The sequence below is a fragment of the Erpetoichthys calabaricus genome, chromosome 8 (genome assembly GCF_900747795.2).
Source record: "Erpetoichthys calabaricus chromosome 8, fErpCal1.3, whole genome shotgun sequence".
NCBI classification, from domain to species: Eukaryota; Metazoa; Chordata; class Cladistia; order Polypteriformes; family Polypteridae; genus Erpetoichthys; species Erpetoichthys calabaricus.
This window is the reverse complement of record NC_041401.2, coordinates 82,462,935-82,483,458: the sequence shown is the minus strand read 5'-3', so window position 1 is coordinate 82,483,458 and position 20,524 is coordinate 82,462,935. Positions and strand designations below refer to the sequence as shown.

General features: G+C 37.3%; 1 protein-coding gene across 2 annotated transcripts in view; it reads left to right on the top strand.

Annotated features, from left to right (window-relative positions):
* The window catches only part of LOC114655771 (E3 ubiquitin-protein ligase RNF43), a 477,555-nt gene that overhangs the window by 293,454 nt on the left and 163,577 nt on the right, over positions 1-20,524 (top strand). For both annotated transcript variants that reach the window (XR_007935634.1, XM_028806995.2), the window contains exon 2: positions 12,116-12,238. Coding sequence is in view for 1 of the 2 variants with exons in the window: in XM_028806995.2 (XP_028662828.1) it covers positions 12,116-12,238 (123 nt within the window). In the remaining variant the exon portion in view is untranslated. The remainder of the gene's footprint in view (positions 1-12,115; positions 12,239-20,524) is intronic.

The window sequence follows — 20,524 nt, the reverse complement described above, 5'->3', positions numbered from 1 at the left end:
AGCCTTTATTAAAACATCAATTTGTATAGAAATTAATTTCATATATTGTACACTAAATCTGCTGGTAAATGTGCTTCATCTGCAGTGGCAAGATGAATTTGGCGGATCAGTGTTTGAAGTTCTAGAATAGTGATCCAGGATAATGATGGCATTATACAGGTTTTAAGAGAAGGGAGAAAGTTGTTATCAGTTAATTTTTTCTGGGTGGATGTTGACTTATGTCAACAAATAGGTTTGAGGCGGATGTTGACATTAGTCAAAATCCAGGAGTAGAAGGCAGTAATTAGCTGTAAACGTCAACAAAACCCACTGTCATGTTATACTTTGACTCTCTTTACTAGCAGTATACTGTTTCAGCTGTCTGTTGTTGTATACTGTGACCGCTACCGTGGGCAGCTGACAGCAGCCAGCTCCGCTCAGCGAAGACAGCTGCCTGTGGCTCTGGCAGGCTGCACAAAAACATCTGTGCAATGGTCAGCAGCCACTACCAGTTGCCTTTGTGCACCGACAGCAGCCATGGCATGCAGCAACAGACTCCTGAAACAGCAGCACCAGTGTAACACATTCTTTAAGCAATGTAATGTGGCAATGTATGCCATTGGCTGTTCCTAACGTTATCATACCTTGCAGGACTACGCTAAGTAATATGTATGTGAATTCACATAGTTTAGAGGCACATGGAACATAAAACACAGTGACATTTGTCATAAATAAATATTTTGTGTTGATTTACTGTATATATGAAACCATTGCTTTTTGTGCTTTTGAGAAAACTTTAGTTTTTTGTTAAAAAAAATATTCAGCCTTGTGCCACAACAGAAAAAAAAATAATTAGCCCTCGAAGTGTTAAAAAAGGTTTGTTAAAAGATATGTTGTACTGGTTAAAACAAAAAAGGAGTATTGTCTTGAATATGGGTAGTGAAAGCTTCGTGGTTCCAAAAAAATGTGTGATTTTTACAGCAGGTTTAGATGTTGCAGTCACATCTGTGTATGACCTGTCCAAACCGGGTTTTACAACAAATGCAAATAAAATCTTCAGCCATTGTGAGCCTAGTATAATTCATCTTGGGAGTTAACACTAAATCATTAATTGTAAATACTTTATTATACAAGTTTTGTACATTGTGAACGTTAGAGGTAGATGTTGCCCCATGAAACCCAATAGACAGATGCTCTGGACACAATTGTAAAAGCATTTTTTAATTCTTTTTTATCAAAAGTGCCTTCACAACACCGCATTCACCAACTACACTATAAATTAACACAATAAGAACAATTCTCTCGCCCCAGCAGCTCCGTCACACTCCCTTCCAGCTCTGGTTCTCCTGCTGGGTCTCCACTAGTCCTTTATATAGTCCTTGACCCGGAAGTGCTTCTGTCCTTCCGTCCATGTGATTCATCAGCACTTCCGTGTCAAGTGGAGACTATATGGAACACAAAAATCCCCATGTTTCCCTGCAGCGTCACCTGGTGGCACCCACGGTACCCAGAAGAGCTGTGAAGCCGAACTCCATCTCCCATAGTGCCCTGCGGGAATCCGGGGCACCGCTAAGCTGCAGGGAAGTCGGCATCTAGCGTCCTGGGTGTGTCGGCCGGGTTAAGCTGCCGGGCATCCATCATAACATATATATTAACCAGTATTCCTGTAGTTTCATTTAGTTTCCCTCACTGCCATTAAATTTCAATTGTTACAAAAGGGACTGGTTTTACACTGCAGATTTGTTTTTGTAAAAATTGCTTTTCCAAATTTTACTAGATTTTGCTAGATTTTCTAGATCATAAGGAAGCACAACTTAAGAATTTTGTAACTTTATTTGGATAAATTAATTTGCATTTTAACTTTTTCTGAACACTCCTTTAAGACTAATAAGCCTTTCAGCATGGATTCTTCATTAACAAAGCACTGGCAGGATGTTAGTCATCAAAGGTTCTTGTGGGTGGTTGGCACTGTCTACTAAAAAGACATTTTGTAGTGTGAGGCCGTATACCTCCAGTATGAATGTACTTTTCATCAATAAGGTTATACACTAATGTACTATGGCATGGTAGTAAAGGCAACAAATCAGGAGATATGTTTTTATTGGGTTTGGATCATGCTCATGCCATACAAGAAAGTAGCCCAAGTAAAGGGATGAATCTAGAAGAATAAATAACCTGCACTAGCTCCTTGAAAATATCACATATGAACAATGCACAATGTTGTTTATCTACAGTAGGTATGTGTGTAATATTCACGCATCCCCTAAAATGAGGGTCTCAAAGAATTGACTTTATTTGTATTAAACATAAATGTATAACCAAGTCTCGGAAGATTAATTAAAATAGGTAAATGGCTGTTGATTATAAATTTATTGTAGATTTTTGAGATGTTATTTGAATAATTGTGTTTTTCCTCTGTCAATGACCTGTACATGGTGTGAAAAGGCACTATATAGGTGCCCGACCCAACACAGACTGGACACGGAGGCACACGTAAAATAAGCAAACTATTTATTTTTTCTTTACCTGTGGGCGCCTGTCTTCCCCATGTCCCACAGGCAGTACACAGTCCCAAGCACAAACACACACCAAATAAAACACACACCAAAGCACTCTTTTCTTCCTCCGCCACTCCTCCCAGGCAACCTCATCCTCCTCCTCCCGATTCTGGCTCCCGGAGTGGTGGCTGCTGGCCCCTTTTATAGTTCACCCGGAAGTGCTCCAGATGCTTGATTGCCGAGTTCCAGCTGCACTTCCGGGTGTGGTGAATACGCTGCCCATACGGGCTCAGGAGTCCCAGGTGCAGCACCCCCTGGTGGTGCCTGCAGGACCCAAAAGGGCTGCACCCAACTCCAATTCCCATGGAGCCCTGCGGGAAACTGAGGCATCGCTCCAACCCAGGGGGGTGGCCATCTAGTGTCCATGGGGAGGTATTGCAGGGGGGCAACATTACTAATAAACTGTCAGAAAGACAAAAATCGATGTATAGACACATAACAGATTGGCATGAATACAGATAAGAATAAAATTATGCAACTGTAGCGATAAATAAGGCCATAAGGAGCATGAAACAAGACAGACTACAGGCCATTATTTTAGCCCTCTAATTAATGTTACAGTTAAAGACAGGATTTAGCAGCTTATGAGAAGATTTAATCAAGAGAAACCAGTTCCTGTTGTGACTTAAAGGATAGCAGAAGCATATCAGGTTTTATTTAAAGATTGCTTTCCTATTTTTGTCACATTGGAAACTGTTTTGTCACCCCTAATTTGAGAGTGATCTTTTTTAAACGTTCTCTCTTATTGATATGAAAAAAGTTGTTCAGGTTTTATTCCATCGACACTGTAAAATTCTTTTGTTTCCCATTTCTGTTAACCCAAAAAACAAAAATTAAAGAAATAGTAAATAACACAAATAAAAACAAAGCAATACAGTAGGTAAAGAGCTAAGGTAAGGTGTATGTATGGGCAGTATTGAATGCAATATCTGAGTGACTGAGGAAAAGGACCAAGGAGTGAGTTATTTCCTAGAATATCCAGTGTAGTAAGCAGTTACCACATATTCATGGGCTAGTTTTAGTCCTTTTATCCCTGCACTTCTTATTTACCGTAATGCTGTTAATATAAACTTAGATCAATGAGTTCTTGCTGGTAAATTTGCAGAAAATCTCTCATAAGTCAGTTAGTTTTATAACTCCTTCCATATATATTTTCACAATAATTTAAAATTTTCCTATGATGGACAATCCAGACCAGTAAGTTTCTACTGTGTACTAATCATAATTTTCAAAAATGAATTTTAATACTTATATTCTCTCCTGAGAAGAACTATTTATACAGGCAACTTTACTTAAGTTAAGAAAGTTAATTCACTTTTAATTAAGGAAGAATAAATAAACTTTTAAGGGAAATGTAAAATAAAATTTCAGACCAATTCAGTATTGAGCACTTCCTGTCCCAAGGCCATAAAGAGCTTACCACTGCACTGTCTTAACCCTTTGAAAGCTTAAATCCAGTATGACAGTTGCAGAGGCTATAAACCTGAACATACTGCTACATGTTTCTACTTCCTGAGGTGATTAAGTGACAAGTGACATGTCTCATAACAGCAAAGGAAATAGTAAGACAAATGTATTCAGTGTTTAAAAATAGTTTGAAAACTAAGAAGACTTTTTGTTAATTTTCTAAAACATAGGTATGATAAGTGTTAAGTGATGCTTTTTAATAGCTGCAGGAGATAACTGATTTATAATGGAAAAGTAGTAGTGAAAGGGACTTAATCTGAGTAAGGTCATAGAAAGAAATCTGACACCTTAAAAGTGGTAATCTTGAAGCCTGATACACAAAGTTTTGGGAAATGATAATCTCCTTTAAAAGCGCCATGGATATGCTGCTTTAACAGCTCCGTTTAACATCATTGACTTAGTCTAGTCTATTGTAAAATTTGTATTGAAATGTTGGCGATGTGGTAACCTATAAGGTCACTTGGCAACAATATAGCATTCCATGGTGATGGCAAGGATTGCTCTCTTCTTCTCTACATACCAATCCCCTTCAAGGATATTCTAATGTCATCTCATTGTTTTATTTTTCCTTATGCCAGTGACTGTCACTCTTTGTGAGAGATACAGGTGTATTCTGGTTGTACACAGGCCCTGGTGAAACAGAAGTAAGGTTTTCAATCTGTTACATGTCACAATAGTTGATTAAGTGAGGTAATGGTTGGTGTAACATGGGATGAGTTATTATAAATTAGGTGTCTGCTGGGCTATGAAGCTAAAATTGGTTTTGGCTCAGTTTGGCAGTCTCATTATGAGGGAGTTGTGTTAGTCAAGACTAGAGATTGGAGTAGAAGCTGCATGTAAGACACGTTCAACTGTAAAATGATTCTGTGGATGATGTATAGGAAAAATGTGCAGAAGGCGCACAGGGAGGCAATGCTCTATGCAATTTGAGACATTTACTGAGTTGTTCTTAAAGTGATTGAGGGATCTGATTTCAGAGGTGATTTGGCTGGAATGTAAAGTTGTAAGACCTTTGGGAAGTTTAGCTGAAAGCGATGTTTTGTAAAGATAAAGACATGAGCACCCAAGTGGGAAAGTGGGGGAATGGCAGTTCTTTGGGGTGATCTGAATATATGAAAGAATTGAACTAAAGTCAGAAAGAGCTGAGTGTTATAACAGTAAACAGGTAAAAATTTCTTTGCTGATAAGTTAGATCGTAGTATGAATGATTATTCACTGTTCTAACTCGTTTTCTATCCTAAATTTAACTTGATGTGGAAAATCAACTATGCTTGAAAAGGCATGCTGAGCATTACCGAATTCTCTTGATTTGGCATTCAGAAATAGGGATAAAAAATAAAATCCAAAACAACACATTTTTAGTTCCACAAGTTCATTGTATGCTCAAAACTAGTAAAGAGAGTATGTTATCTGCATAAACTCCAATACTAGTTGATCTATTTATATTAATATGCAGTAACTAGGTAAGTTACTTGATTTCCTTGATAAAAAAGAAAAAAAGTTAAAATGTGAAAAGTAATTACCAATTATCTATTGCCAAACTTTTATTTCTATTACCTATAAACTTGTTGTGTTCATTACATAACTATTGTTAGTATTGGAAAGCTTCTTTGTATACAAAATTCTTGTCTTTCTATCTATCTATCTAACTAGGTAAGTTACTTGATTTCCTTGATAAAAAAGAAAAAAAGTTAAAATGTGAAAAGTAATTACCAATTATCTATTGCCAAACTTTTATTTCTATTACCTATAAACTTGTTGTGTTCATTACATAACTATTGTTAGTATTGGAAAGCTTCTTTGTATACAAAATTCTTGTGAATTCCTTCTGGTGCAAAGAACCAGAAGCAGTTCATTTGCAATAACTACATACAGAGACAATAGGGGCCATGGCAGCTTGTGACCATGTCAAAAGTAGTGAAGGAAATGTTTCATTAATGAAAACATTAAAGGAAATGGGCTTGAATTGAACTGCAGTTTCTTGGTTGAAAGGCATTCATTCTAATCATCGCACCACTACCACTATTACAAATTGTGCTGTTTCTTGTTCGATAGGTTACACTGCAGTATTTCTTGCCATTTGCTTTGACTCCAAACTGTTCCTGGTACCCCCAAAGCCAAAACTTGTGTGTCAGAATACTGGCTAATGGTGAGAAGTACTTTTGTCCTGGTTTCAAGCCTATGGTTATGTGATCCAGAGAAAATTGGAACTGGAGCTTTATATTATTCTTAAAGTAAGTTTTCCTTACAATGATAAAATGCACTGAAATCCAGTCTTGCAGCAGGACATTGTAAAAATTAATCATGAAAGGAAGTGAGTGTGGTATGTGGATTAATCTCAACACCTACTTAAGATATGCTGTTTATGGGGAAATACTTCAGTGCATTTTTTAAATGTAGAACAATAAAATTTGAGTTCACAGTACTTGTACCCTTGTTTATTTAAAGCATATGTTGGTTTCTGTGTGGACCTTGCATATTCTTCATTCACATAAGCATCCCCAACAATTTTAAAGAGATGTTGTTGTGGTAATTGCCTACTGTAAAGTTTCTCAGAATGTGACTAAACTTGTGTGAATCCAGCTATTTACTGTCACCATATCTTTTGTGCTTTCCTTGCATCCACAATTTCTAGTATACCCTGAACTGGATAAATGGATATTTTCGAGTGTATTTTACTATCTGGGACATGTGTAGATTTGTGCATTGTAATTCTGCATCTCACACTGCTTGTATATCTGTCTAGAACTATTTTAGAATGTGTATGATTATATGGTGTATTTAAACACAAATTTCACGGACCTCTTAGATAGTGGATTCTTTAATGAGAATACACAGACTGGCCTTTAAGCCCAAAATAACTTATTAGTCTGTTTTCTCATAACTTTTGCAAAATATCATCTAGTTAGCTTTCATGGGTTCTCAAGGTGCTGCTATCTAACAGCCAAACATATTCCACATATCTGCAGTTCTCTGAGTGAAGAAATAATCTTCTTGTGTTCAAAATTTACCATTAACAGGTTTACGTTTTTGTCACATGTTCTCATTGACGAATTAATGTTAAAATAGAAGGCAGAATCAACTGTACCTTTTCTTTTCGTAATTTTGAACACTTCACTCATATCTACTTTTATTATCAATCTGGTATAACCAAAAAAAGATTCTTCTGTCTATCCTTGTTCTTCATACCCCATAATTCTGGAAACAGTTTATATTCTCTTTCTTGAACTTTCCAAAGAGCTTTTGTGTATTTTTTGTAATATAAAGACCAGAACAAAACATAATGTTCCAGATGAGTCTCCTTCAGTTTGTTTATAGCTCTCGATTTATACTTGATATATTGAGCTGTGCAATCTAATGTTTTTGGCCTCTTTGAACAGGATGGATGTGGACAATGATGAATCTATTATGACTTGCAAGTCATTCTTGTTAGGTGTACTTTCAAGTTCCAGACTTATGTATTTAAATCTAGAATGTAGCAGTGTATATCTACTTATATTCAGTTTCATCTATGCAATTCTGAATTCTGTCCAGATGTATCTGTAGTCATGGAGCTGACTTTTGGGTGCTATCGTGTTCATAACGCTGTTATGTTATGAATGCTTTGAATTCACTTCAGGTTTTTTGTATGGTGCCTCCTGACTCACCCGTTCGAGAAAATCTCCATATCATTTGACTCATCTTGATGTCTAATTGTGCAAGATGTCAAATTTTTTGGGGATCTTCATTTTGAGGCCATTTTGGACCACTCTTAAAATAAAGCAAGCCAATAGGTGTCAGAAGGACTTGAAGTTTTGCATGCCATATCAACTGATCCCAGCGGTTTGTGGGGCACAGAGTGTTAAAGTTACTTCTTTTCATGAATTTAAAAAAAATGGAAAATGGTAATATAGGCATGTGGAATGTTGCATTATGCAATTTCGAGGTTACAGATTATGGATATGATAGTACAGTATGTTTGATATTTGGTTCTTGACCAGTGGTCCAAGCCCTTTAATGGTCACTTCCAGAGGGTTATAATGACAAATTTCAAACATATTTCAAGTTCAGTGATTACTAATATGATGTTATTTATGATTCTTTATTAGGGATCTAGCCATCAGTGGAACTCCATCATTGTGTGAAAAATGACAAAGTATTATAACAAAGAATATTTAGACTAAATTAAAGCACACATTTGAATATTTCATATATGTGACACAACTGTTAATATTCATTATTTACTTACATTTCATGAAGAAACTAATTATATTTCCTATGAATACCCCAGATTAGGTTGGCATGGCATATGTTTATTCAGACTTTTTCCATCTGGTTTATTGCCATCAGGAGACTTAATCAGCTTCTTAGTTACAGCTGTTTCAAGATCATGTATATAATTTAGAAACAGTAGTGACCCTGTCACTAATTCCTGAATGATAATATCTTTCTCAGTGTTCACATCTTTTTTTAAAAATCTAATGGACACCACGGTTAACATTGTCTGAATGTCAAATGTTCATTGGACCCATAACCCTTTGATTTCATTGTCTCAGCCAATTTACCACACATATTCCCAGTGTTCCTTGAACTCCCACTTCATTTAGTTCAATCATTAGTCTTTCATATTGCACCTCAAAAACATATTTGAAAATCTGTAATATAGTTTATGCCTCTCTGATCAAGGATTGGAGCATATTAGTAAAAAACCTATGTTAATTGTTAACTTGTACACCTGAACTTAACACATGTTGCCTAGTCTTTCTTTTAATTATTGCTTACATTATTTTCCGTGATGCACAGTAAGCTTACTGACGGGGGCAAAATGTGTTAGCTTCAAGTCTTTAGCCATTTACCCAGTATCTTTTGATATCTAAAAAAAGTGTTAGTTATTTATACTGTATATGAACTCACTTACTTCCATAAGCACTCTACAATAAATGTCAATTGGTCCTGGTGATTTATTTTATTATACTTGCTTTTTTTTCTTATTAACTCTTCTGTTTCTCCTATCTCCAAATCCCTGAGCAACATCCTAATAATTCTTTGTAGCTACTGAGAAGCTATAAAGTTCTTCACATATGAAAACCTCAGAGAACATTAAATGTAGAGTAAGTTTAATTCCATCCTTACCGTTCTAGTATACCTCACCTCCTCCATGAGCATTATTTTTCTACTAAAATGTTGACATAATCTCTTTGGGCCTTTTAGATTTCCTAAAAGTTTGGATTTCTTGTGTCAGCAGCCACTGCTCCAAAACATTATGCCTTCCCAAATAAGTAAATATGTTTTTAAAGTCATGAGGAGAGACAAAGAGGGTGAGCCTAAATCCATCTGTTGAGAAAAGCCCAACAAGGTTTCTTCAATAGATAAAAAAGAGAAACAGAAATACCCTCTGGAAGGTCTGCCATAATTACAGCAATACAAGAAAACTGATCTCTTTCATTGACCAACATTTTCCACTTCAGTGATTTTAGTTGCTCCCGGCAGGTTCTGTAGGACTCTGTCAATCACTGGGCTCTCTTTCAGACATTCTGACACCACTCTGTTGACTATGAAGCCTGTGGCAAGCAAACCAAGAATACATTTATTCAAAGCTGTATGATATAAATAACAAACACTGTTTTAGAAGCATTGTAATTTAACAAGACTTACTGTTGCATTGTTAGTAATAATAGTAGTATTTTTCATAATTGCTATGAAAATTGTCTTCATCATCCTTGAGAAGTGAAGTGATCCTGTGGGAGAATGTAATATGCTATTTTACATTAGCCGGAGCCGGAGCACTTAAGAGTTCTTTGCAGAAGTGGTATCCAAGTATGGTGATGGTTTATACTCCTGTGGCTGCTAGCTTTTGTTTTATAATGAAAAATTAGTTTCTTTCTCTAACATATGCCTAATTTCACATGTAGCTTTTCCCGCAATTGTATTTGTCATCAATCTAGACATAAAAAAAAGATTTGTTTTTGTGTTTTGTGCAATAAATTATGTGCTTTCATTACAGTATATAAAACAGAGTAATCTAATTTGCCATTTGTGATTCTTTCTAGTGCCATGGATTCTAATCAATTTGCTCTTTGTGATTCTTTCTAGTACCATAGGTTCAAATCTCACACTCAGTTGTAGTTTATATGTAGTTTGCATGTCCTTTCTGTGTGTGTGTGTAGGTTTTTATCCAGATACTCCAGTTTTCCTAACATATACACAAAGTCTAGTCTGTTAGGTTAATTGGCGGATGTAAGTGATAGTTTGATCATGAATATGCTTTGTGATTAAAGGCAATTGGTTCCTTCCATGTTCTAGATGCAGTTAGGATAGGCTGTGGTCAGCGGCTATCTTGAACTGGATGAAGCCTGTATATTTGAGAAAGTGTGTACATATGGATGTATAGTAAAGTTGGTATTTGGTAGTGATAATCCACAAGTAACAAAGAGTTCTGCATTATGATAAATCTGCTGGATGATAAATTAGACTGGACTGCCAATACTGATGCACTGTGCAAGAAAGGACAGAGCCGGTTATACTACCTTAGAAGGCTGGCGTCCTTCAACATCTGCAATAAGAGTTGTGGCGAGCGCCCTCTTCTACGCAGTGGTGTGCTGGGGAGGCAGCATTAAGAGGAAAGACGCCTCACGTCTGGACAAACTGGTGAGGAAGGCAAGCTCTATTGTTGGCATGGAGCTGAACAGTTTAACATCTGTGGCAGAGCGAAGGGCGCTCAGCAGGCTCCTATCAATTATGGAGAATCCACTGCATCCACTTAATAGTATCATCTCCAGACAGAAGAGCAGCTTCAGCGACAGACTGCTGTCACTGTCCTGCTCCACTGACAGATTGAGGAGATCGTTCCTCCCCCAAACTATGCGACTGTTTAATTCCATCCGGGGGGGTAAACGTTAACATTTAACATTATACATAGTTATTGTCTGTTTTTCACCTGCATTATAATCATTCTTTAATATTATTTATTGTATCAGTATGCTGCTGCTGAAGAATGTGAATTTCCCATTGGGATTAATAAAGTATCTATCTATCTATCTATCTATCTATCTATCTATCTATCTATCTATCTATCTATCTATCTATCTATCTATCTATCTATCTATCTATCTATCTATCTATCTATCTATCTATCTATCTATCTATCTATCTATCTATCTATCTATCTATCTATCTATCTATCTATCTATCTATCTATCTATCTATCTATCTATCTATCTATCTATCTATCTATCTATCTATCTATCTATCTATCTATCTATCTATCTATCTATCTATCTATCTATCTATCTATCTATCTATCTATCTATCTATCTATCTATCTATCTATCTATCTATCTATCTATCTATCTATCTATCTATCTATCTATCTATCTATCTATCTATCTATCTATCTATCTATCTATCTATCTATCTATCTATCTATCTATCTATCTATCTATCTATCTATCTATCTATCTATCTATCTATCTATCTATCTATCTATCTATCTATCTATCTATCTATCAGATGCTCCTGGTTAGAATACTTTTGACATTTAAACCTCTAACTTTTAAAGGAAGTTATTTACAATTGAAGAGCTCAGTTCCAAAATCAGCTAAGTACAAAAGATAAATAGGAAAATCTGGGTCCGTTAGCAGATTTTGAAACTAAATCCCTAAAACTATAGCGCTACACTGTTGCAATTAGCAAGCTTTGAAGCTCAAACATATTTTCGGCGCATGACCAACTGCATGAAAAGTCACAATCAAGTGTTCACTAAATTTTACCAAAAGGTGTAATTAGCAGATTTTGGAACTCACATCTTCAATTGTTAAAGTCAGTAGCTTTTTAACAATGAACTTATATTTATTTCAATTAGAAGCCTGGTTACTAAATAGTATAGTAATATAAATCTTTTAAAGTAAATGTTAAGATGTTGTTCACTTCTGAACTGCCTCTCACTTCATTTAAGAGTACTAGTAGGTCTTTTATTGTTTAATAGGTTTAAGTGAAAGCTAGTTCTATCAGCTTTGCCAGTCCTGCTCCTATGTAGGTACAAGCACAAGAGATATAATTAATGACTTTTTATGAAAATGTTAACATTACTGTTTTATTAATGATTTTTTTTTTGTTTTAATTTTTATTCACAGTCCCATCCATTGTCCCTGTGCAACACGAGTGATGATGAGCAGCAAGAGCACTTATTTATCAGCTTTGTCAAGCTGGAGAGTCAAGACAGAGACCCACATCCTTGCCTCACTCTCCTTAAAAAGGTTAGTTAAATGAAAAATCTACATCACTACTTGTGGATGTAATGTCACAAATCACCTGAAATAGGTGTGACATGGGGATGCTGATATTTTACTTTGTGTATTGTCACAAGAATGAGTCAAAGCCATCATGAAGGTTTGGGTCAGCCACCCATATTTTGTTCCAAGGCTGCAAAATAGGTTTAAATTAGAACAGAGATGTTCACAGATCCGAGTCCAAAACAGAACTGAGGGTAGAACATTAGAACACTCTAGACGAGAACAGGCCATTCAGCCAAACAAAGCTCGCCAGTCCTATCCACTTATTTATTCCAAAAAAACATCAAGTTGAGTTTTGAAAGTCCCCAACAAAGATGGTGTCCTTATTAGGCAGTATAGAAAGTGACGTCATCGGAGGCGGCGGAACCGGAAGTGACATCATCATTGACCAGCCGTGGGGTCTGGTTCTGGGTGGAACAGACAAAAGTGACATCATCAGTGGTGCTGGAAAGTGGATGTGACGTCATTGGGTTCCCCAGAAAAATAGAAGTGATGTCAACATGGGCACCAGAGCTGGAAGTGATGTCATCATCGGCGCCAGGGGAAAAAACGGAAGTGGCATCATCAGAGGCTCTGAAAGCAGCTGGAATTTCCTGAGAAAGATCTGCAAGGAACTGAGGGAGACAGTCAGTGCACTCCACCGCCCCCTGGTCTGGCATAGAATTTTTATTACTCAAACCGGCAGTAATACCCAGCTAATCTGAGAAATGCTTGGACTTGCCACTTGGTTCACGGACGGGACCAATTTAATATGGCTTCTACCTTTGAACACTGCATTTTTACGGTACCCTGCCCCACCTGGTAGCCCAAATATTTAGCCTCTTTCAATTCAAAGAAGCATTTCTTTGGAGTGATTCAAAACCCAGCCTCTCCTAGCATATTGCAATACCGCTCTAACCTGCTATATGTGTTCCTTCCATGTACTAGAATAGATGACAGCGTCATCTAGGTAAACAGCACTATATGCGTTATGGGATCGGAGCACTTTATCCACCAGACGTTGGGAAGTTGCAGGAGCCCCGTGTAACCCAAATGGAAGAACACGATACTGCCAGTGTCCTCTAGGGTGCTAAACACGGTCTTGATCTTAGCAGAGTCTGTTAAAGGAATCTGCCAGTACCCCGTCGTCATGTCAAGTCTGGTCAAACATTTTGCCTGGCCAAGCCTTTCGAGGAGGTCGTCCACTCGAAGCATTGGATAAGCATCAAATTGGGAGACTTGATTAAGCAGACAGAAGTCATTTCAAAACCTCCAGCTACCATCAGGCTTACCAACTAAGACGATTGGACTGGACCAGGGACTAGAACTCTCCTCTATCACTCCTAGTTCCAGCATTGACTTGATTTCCAGCTCCACTTCTGCTTTCTTTGTCTTGGGAAGTCAATAGGGGTGCTCTCTAACGATAACCCCCGGGCTTTGTCACTATGTCATGCACAATCAGAGAGGTCTTTACTGGCTTCTCACTCACTACGTCCAGGACAGACAGGATAGCTGCTTCGAGTGCCCGTCTCTGTCTGGAATTTAACCCCATCCTTCTTTCAGAATATCTAATATTCCCAGAGGTTGCCATCCATATAATAATTCAAACAGCGAGAATCCTGTAGAGGCTTTTGGGACCTCTCAATACGCAAAGAGCTTGAGGGGGAGAAGCTGGTCCCAGTTCCTCCCGTCCCCGCTGACCACCTTGCGAAGCATTTGTTTGAGAGTCTGATTAAACCTCTCTACTAGACCGTCAGTTTGAGGATGATACACCGTGGTCTTTAAGTGCTTTATTTTAAGTAACTTGGCAGTCTCCCTGAACGTCTCCGAGGTAAAGGGCGTCCCTTGGTCCATAAGGACTTCCTTAGGGATGCCAACATGTGCAAGGACCCCTACAAGTTCCCATGCGATTGCCTTAGACGTGGCTGAGTGCAAGGGAACAGCCTCTGGATATTGAGTAGCATAATCCACAAGGACTAATATATCTTTATGTCCTCTGGCTGAGGGCTCTAGGGGTCCTACAATATTGACCCCATTTTGCTTGAAGGGGACATCAGTCAGGGGAAGGGGAACAAGAGGAGCTCGGTCCTTCCTAGGAATTTGCCATAATTGACACTCCGGACAAGAGACGCAAAAACCTCCTCATTAATTCTTGTCCAACAAAATCGGAGCCTAATACCCTCTAGCATCTCTTTGGTGCCCAAATGGCCTGCTAGGAGGTGGGCGTGCGCCAACTCACAGACCTGCCGGTAGGTTCATGGGATTAACAACAGCTTCCTCACCTTCCCCTTATACTCAGCTACCCGATATAATAGGTCATTTTCTATTACGAAGTGAGGACCCTGTGGCATGGACTGATGGGTGCGTTGGCCATTGACAAGTACGACTGCATTTTTTGCAAATTTCAGGGAGTCGTCATTCCATTGCTCCAGCTTGAAAGAAGCCAGTGTCTCTCTAAATTGAAAGTGTATCTCGGAGAGAGGACTGACCTCAAGGGACGGGTTGATGACGTATCTATCTGCAACCGTCCAGGATTCTCCCCATCCACCTCTTGGACTTCTGTATCTCTCTTTATGCTGAGTAGAATTTGTTTATGTAAATAAATATATATTCAGTATATCATTTTTTACTTACCATATTGCCCTTAAAAACAACTCAGAACACCACAGAAAATACTCCACAGCTATTTTTTCTGACCATCTCTATGTCCATCCATCCATCAATATCTGACTTACAAATGTTAATTTAGTAGCTTTTGTGAGATCTTCACACATTGCTGATCTTCATACACATCTCTGTTTTGATATTTGTTTTATTACATTTTTGTTTATCACAGTGACAAAAGGTAACAGCGTGCTGCATGTTTGTCAAATATACAAGTAAGAATTTAAGTGTACTTTGCACACATGACACTTCCACTGGTTACAACTACAGTTACTACTAGATTTGGCTATGAAGCGATGCTAATCTTTCATTCCTGTGGTGGTGCGCATGCTGAAGGAGATGGACAGACAATCAAGACTTAAACATGTAGTGAAAGTGTACTAGAAATGGTTCATGGATGCTTCTAATTCTACTGATTTCATGTCTAATATCTGGAAATGCTTCTTCTGCATCATAGGGAGATTTAACAACATTAAATCTAAATGGACCCTGTTGAAGACCTTAGTAATGGGAAAAGTTGCAAACAGCTATGGCCAAAATATGTTCTGTGTTTATCATGACAGTAAGCCTAGGATTAATAGGAGCACAACAATAGTAATGGAGCTGCCAGATTAAAGAAACGCACAATGGTCTCTGGATTTGACTACCAGTAAGTAGTATTGGCAGATCCAAAAGACAACAGCTGTAGCCATGGATGAAGTAAAGTCCCCTTGGTAAGAGGAGTTTGGTGAGGCCATGAAAATTGAGTTTTGGAGCCTTGAAGAAGTGAAGAATTTATGGCAAATAATTTGCTGTCTTAGGGCATGTGGTATGCTTCCCTTGCTGTTTTCAGCAAACATGGGGAACATCAGTGCTGACTGAAGATATCATTGAGAGGTGGAAGGACTGTTTGAGACATATCTAAATGTTGTGGAGGCATTCTCCTTGGCGGAGGCATTGACCGGTGCACTGGCAGGGATTGGGTATATTTCTGTTGTTTATTTCACTGCAGTGTTTGTGCTTACAAACTTGGCTTTCCACATAAAGTGTACTCTGCTGAAGTTGCATCTTGTCTCTTGTCATGCTCATGATTTTTTTAGTATATGAACGTGCCACAGTACCATTTGTGGATGATGTTATATCCTTGATCTTGTCAGACGCTTATCTTAAGCACACACAGCAAAACTGCAGTAGCGAGTGATATATTTGGAAAGAGAGTTAGCATCTCTACATTTCCAGTCATAGCCAACTAAATTTGAAATTAAGCCAGCCCCACCCAAGGAACACTCACCCATACTCTCCCACATAGTAAAGGTACAGCATAATTCAAGAGTGGCAAATTCATACTTCAGATTTTATCACTTTGTAAAGCTGGTATTAGCATGTGTTCTAATGAAGTACAGTACTGTTTTTTTTTAATTACACATCTTAAGATACAAAACCACTGCCCCAGTCTTTGTTTTGTCCATTCATGAATAGTTGCTTGCATTAACAGCTACATTTTTTTAGTCTGGGAACAAACCAAGATTTAAAAAAAGTAGTGTCCAGTGAGTGTATGCTATCAGTTATTGAGCACCCTCTAGTGCCCACTCAAATCACTAAACTTGGTTTTTCAGCCAGTTCTTTAATAAAGCCTACTCTTTGTTCTGATTTAAAGTCCATACTCATAATTAGATATATTTGTTTAGTTTGCATCTTGGATTTTTCTTTGTTTAATAATGGAAAAAGCTTAAACCTCATGCTATTATTTAAGGCCTGTATTGTAAATTAAAAGGTATTAACTGGTTACATTACTGGATTTCCTAGACACTTTTAAGATAAGTACAAAATTGAGAATAACTGGAAAGCAGGAGTTGCATTCTTTACTTTATCTATTCCTGATGCACATACTGCAATTATTGTCTTTGTTTAAAAGTATATTTTCATTTTTTATTTGAAAGCATTTATAGGAGCTGAAATGAATTTGAAACATTTTTTCTGATGTGTTTTTAATTGAACAGAAATCGTTTTGAATCAATATTTGCAGAGAATCATTACTTTATAGCTAAAGGCTTGTTACTTTCTAAACACTTGGATATTTATTTTATTTTATACTGCTAATAATGTAGTTTATATGGTCCTACTGAATGATCAAATTCAAGGTTTCCATTGAATGTTCAGAACTTTTATTGAATCAGAGTCTCTAATGCATGTTGGAATATGGACAAGTAAAGTTTGATTCTTTTTTCCTTGGTGTAAGACAGTGGGTCTAGCCTTTACAGATATTTGTCCATTTATTTATCCTACTGACACTTGTTTTGCTGTATACTTTTTACTAACCCAGCTGTGGCCACTTCTTGTAATCAGTAATTTTTGAAAATGAATGGTTGATGGTTTTATCATGTAGGAAGAGACAGAGTGCTAGGTGCCTCAATCATCAATAAAAAGACTCTTCCATCATTCTAAGAACAAACACATGAAATGTGCATTCAGTACAATTAAATGAGTTTAATTGACTATGATATACATATTTTTATGGACTAATTTATGCCCATCTGTTATTGAACCAGTGAAATTCAGATCAGGTTCTTGAGGCTCAGAAAATATCCTAGCAGCAATGGTCAGGTGGTAGAAACCTACTCTGGACAGTATTCCAGTTGAATGGTTGAGGCTTAGGTATCTCCATTTCTCCATATTTCTAAAATTGTATCTTACTGAAATTAGGGAGTCATTTACACCGTAAAACACAACCACTAAACTGATTGCGTTTTTTTTGGTCTTGTTTTATATAGTGTAATATTTTCTCCTTTCTAGGATGTTTCCTGTTTTCTGTTCTGTAGATTGTTTTAAGTCATTACCCCCTACCGCCTCCTAGAGCTCTTAGTAGGCTGCATGCTGCAGTGCAGGAAGTATGACTGAGGTCTGCGGAAGTTTTTAAAAGCAGGAGATATCCTTTTAGAGATTAATATGCAGTTCCTAGCTGCAAATAGTGAGCCCTGGGAGAAACTGAGCAAAAAGTGTTGCCCAGTATTAACTTCTTCATTTGGGAGAGGTTACAGCACAAACTACCTCAAGCATTTAAACTGATCTGACAATTGCATGAGTTAAAATGCTTGATATCGTTTGCCCAGTAATTTCTCCCTTTCAGCCATTCAGCTACATTCAGCTTGCATTGTATAAGACTATGATGTAACAGGAAACTCCTGCATCAGTGTAACTTTAACACCCTGGTAAAATAGCAGAATCTTTATGCTTATGTTTCTGTGCAAAAGATATTTCAGTAATCTCTGGGATTTATGGTGACAAACATAATAAATGTTTGAAAGAACATGTTTTAATATTGGTTATCTCTATTGAAGGTGAACTAAATAAGTAAAATATGCCATATTTGGCACTACTGTATAAAAATGTATTCATAATAAATGGTGACAAGTCTCAATACAATTATGACCTTTTGAAACCACAAACTGTTTTTCTAGCCATTTTTATGAACTCGGTGCTCCTCAGTTATACAATTCAATAGTCCAATATGTTTATAGTCTTCTAATGTTATGTTAAAAGTCTGAGACAACTGGTACCAAAAGTAATTCATCTTAAAAATTGAAAGCAGGCTGAAAATATGTCTGTTCTTAGCCTGTATTTTGGCAAGTGCTACAAGAAGCCCATAAACTAACGATTACTGATTTATTTGAAGGGTTGATCAAGGAAATTATACCTATTCTAAAATTCCCTGCTGTCAAGGTACATTTCTGAAATAAAAATGTCTACTTTCATAACACTGTAGTCTCTGATTGCTGATTCTCTGCACAGTTGCATCTGCTTTGCTGACTTTAGCATCCTTACCCTGCTTCTTCCACTTTGTTTTTGTCCTAGATGAACATGCAATTAGGTAAACAGGTGGTGATTCACTTACTTAAATAAATATACCCCTCTCAGACACAAATGTGCTCCTGCTAATCAATGAAACATCTTTGTACCCATTTTGAGCTTTGGTGTTTATAGGATGAAAATCCTGGTGGGTCCAAATAGATCTTTGAGAGTGAAATACTGCCAGATGGTGTGTTTGATTAAGAGTGAGAGAGTGAATGAGAGATGATTAATCTCTTAAAGAGTGGAATTTTGAGACTTGCTTCTCTATTTAAATCCATTGACCTGATTACGTGGCTGCTGTAAAGCTTTGGAAGGATCCCAGCTTGGGTGAGTTCATGGAGTTGAGGAAAGTGAAGGCAGATCATTTTGCCTCTAACCCTAATTGAGCGGGTTGAGATGGAGCCAGTAGCAGGAATGTGCAGGCTGGGGACACAGAAGAGAAAAGATATTTGGAGCCATATGGAAGAAGCCATGAAAGATCAGAGTGGTGGCTAAGGAATGGAACAGAATCCACATACACTGTGAAACAGTGTATTAGACTACCAGCACCAGTGGTGATAAAAACGTCAGCCATATAATGTCCATAACCAATAACCTACAACATGAAGATCTGTCAACAGTTATATAGTACATTTGCCAGAAGACACTATTTAAAGATATCTCAACAACAGCATCAAAAAGTCAATACCAAAAGCAGTATTGTAATATTCATAAATTCCAGTTTTTGTTCAATAGTCCAATTGCTTAATTGTAATATATATAAATAATCAAGGTGATTCATGATAATGATTTCAAGTTCACACAACCCGTAAACCATGTCACAAAAAATCAACCAATAGTTCGCATAAATTGGACTGTTACCTTCAAGCTCCAAGGCAGAAATTAAATGTTTAGGTTGCACATGCACCTACTAGAGCAAAGGTATGGTGAGAATATTGCAGGGCTGTAGGGCATTCCCAAGCAACCTGGTAACAGGCTAGTGGTGCCACAGGCTCAAAGAAACTTTCACATACTCCATATAGTTAATAGTTAATTTCTTATAGTTAAGAAATGCCACTGAGTATTTCAGGGAAAAGTGGAAAAATGTTACTATGAGAACTAAGTTAATTTTGTTATAAACATTTTAAGATTTCATTAAATTACTGAGGCATGTTTAAAATGACTTCATTTTTACAAATCAGTATCATCTTCTGGGAGATGGCAAGCAGTGTCCCACTTGCTCTGAATGGAGAGATGCCACTGATTTTAAGTACTGTATTCCAATATTTATAAATAATGGGCCATCTTGCAAAGTGCCTAACTACTAGAGCTTGCCAGTTGATAAACTACTTAAATTACATTACCTGGCTTCATTCTCAGATGTTAACATCTACAGCATGAATACTTACTCGAGCATTGCCATTGAATTAATTTGAAGTTATCTTTTACGCCTTTTACATTCTGTGCACTAATGCTTTCTATTGTTTTCTTTTCTTGAGGTGCAAGCATAATATAGTGGCATAATGGCTAGGATATTCAAACAAGTGAATAATCTTGTATTTTTCCTGACCTTGATGTTGTGCATGCTACATCAATTGAACCCTGGAGTCCACAACCTAATGGAATACTAGGGGTCAAATTTACTCCTGTTCACAAACTGGGAAAAAATGGGGAATGGAAATATAGACTTGTAGAATGTCGTTCTGTTATTTCAAGGTTGCTGATCAGGGCTGTTATACTGTATTTGATATTTTATTCTTTACTGGTGGTCCTAGCCCTTTAAGAGCCTCTCTCAGAGGA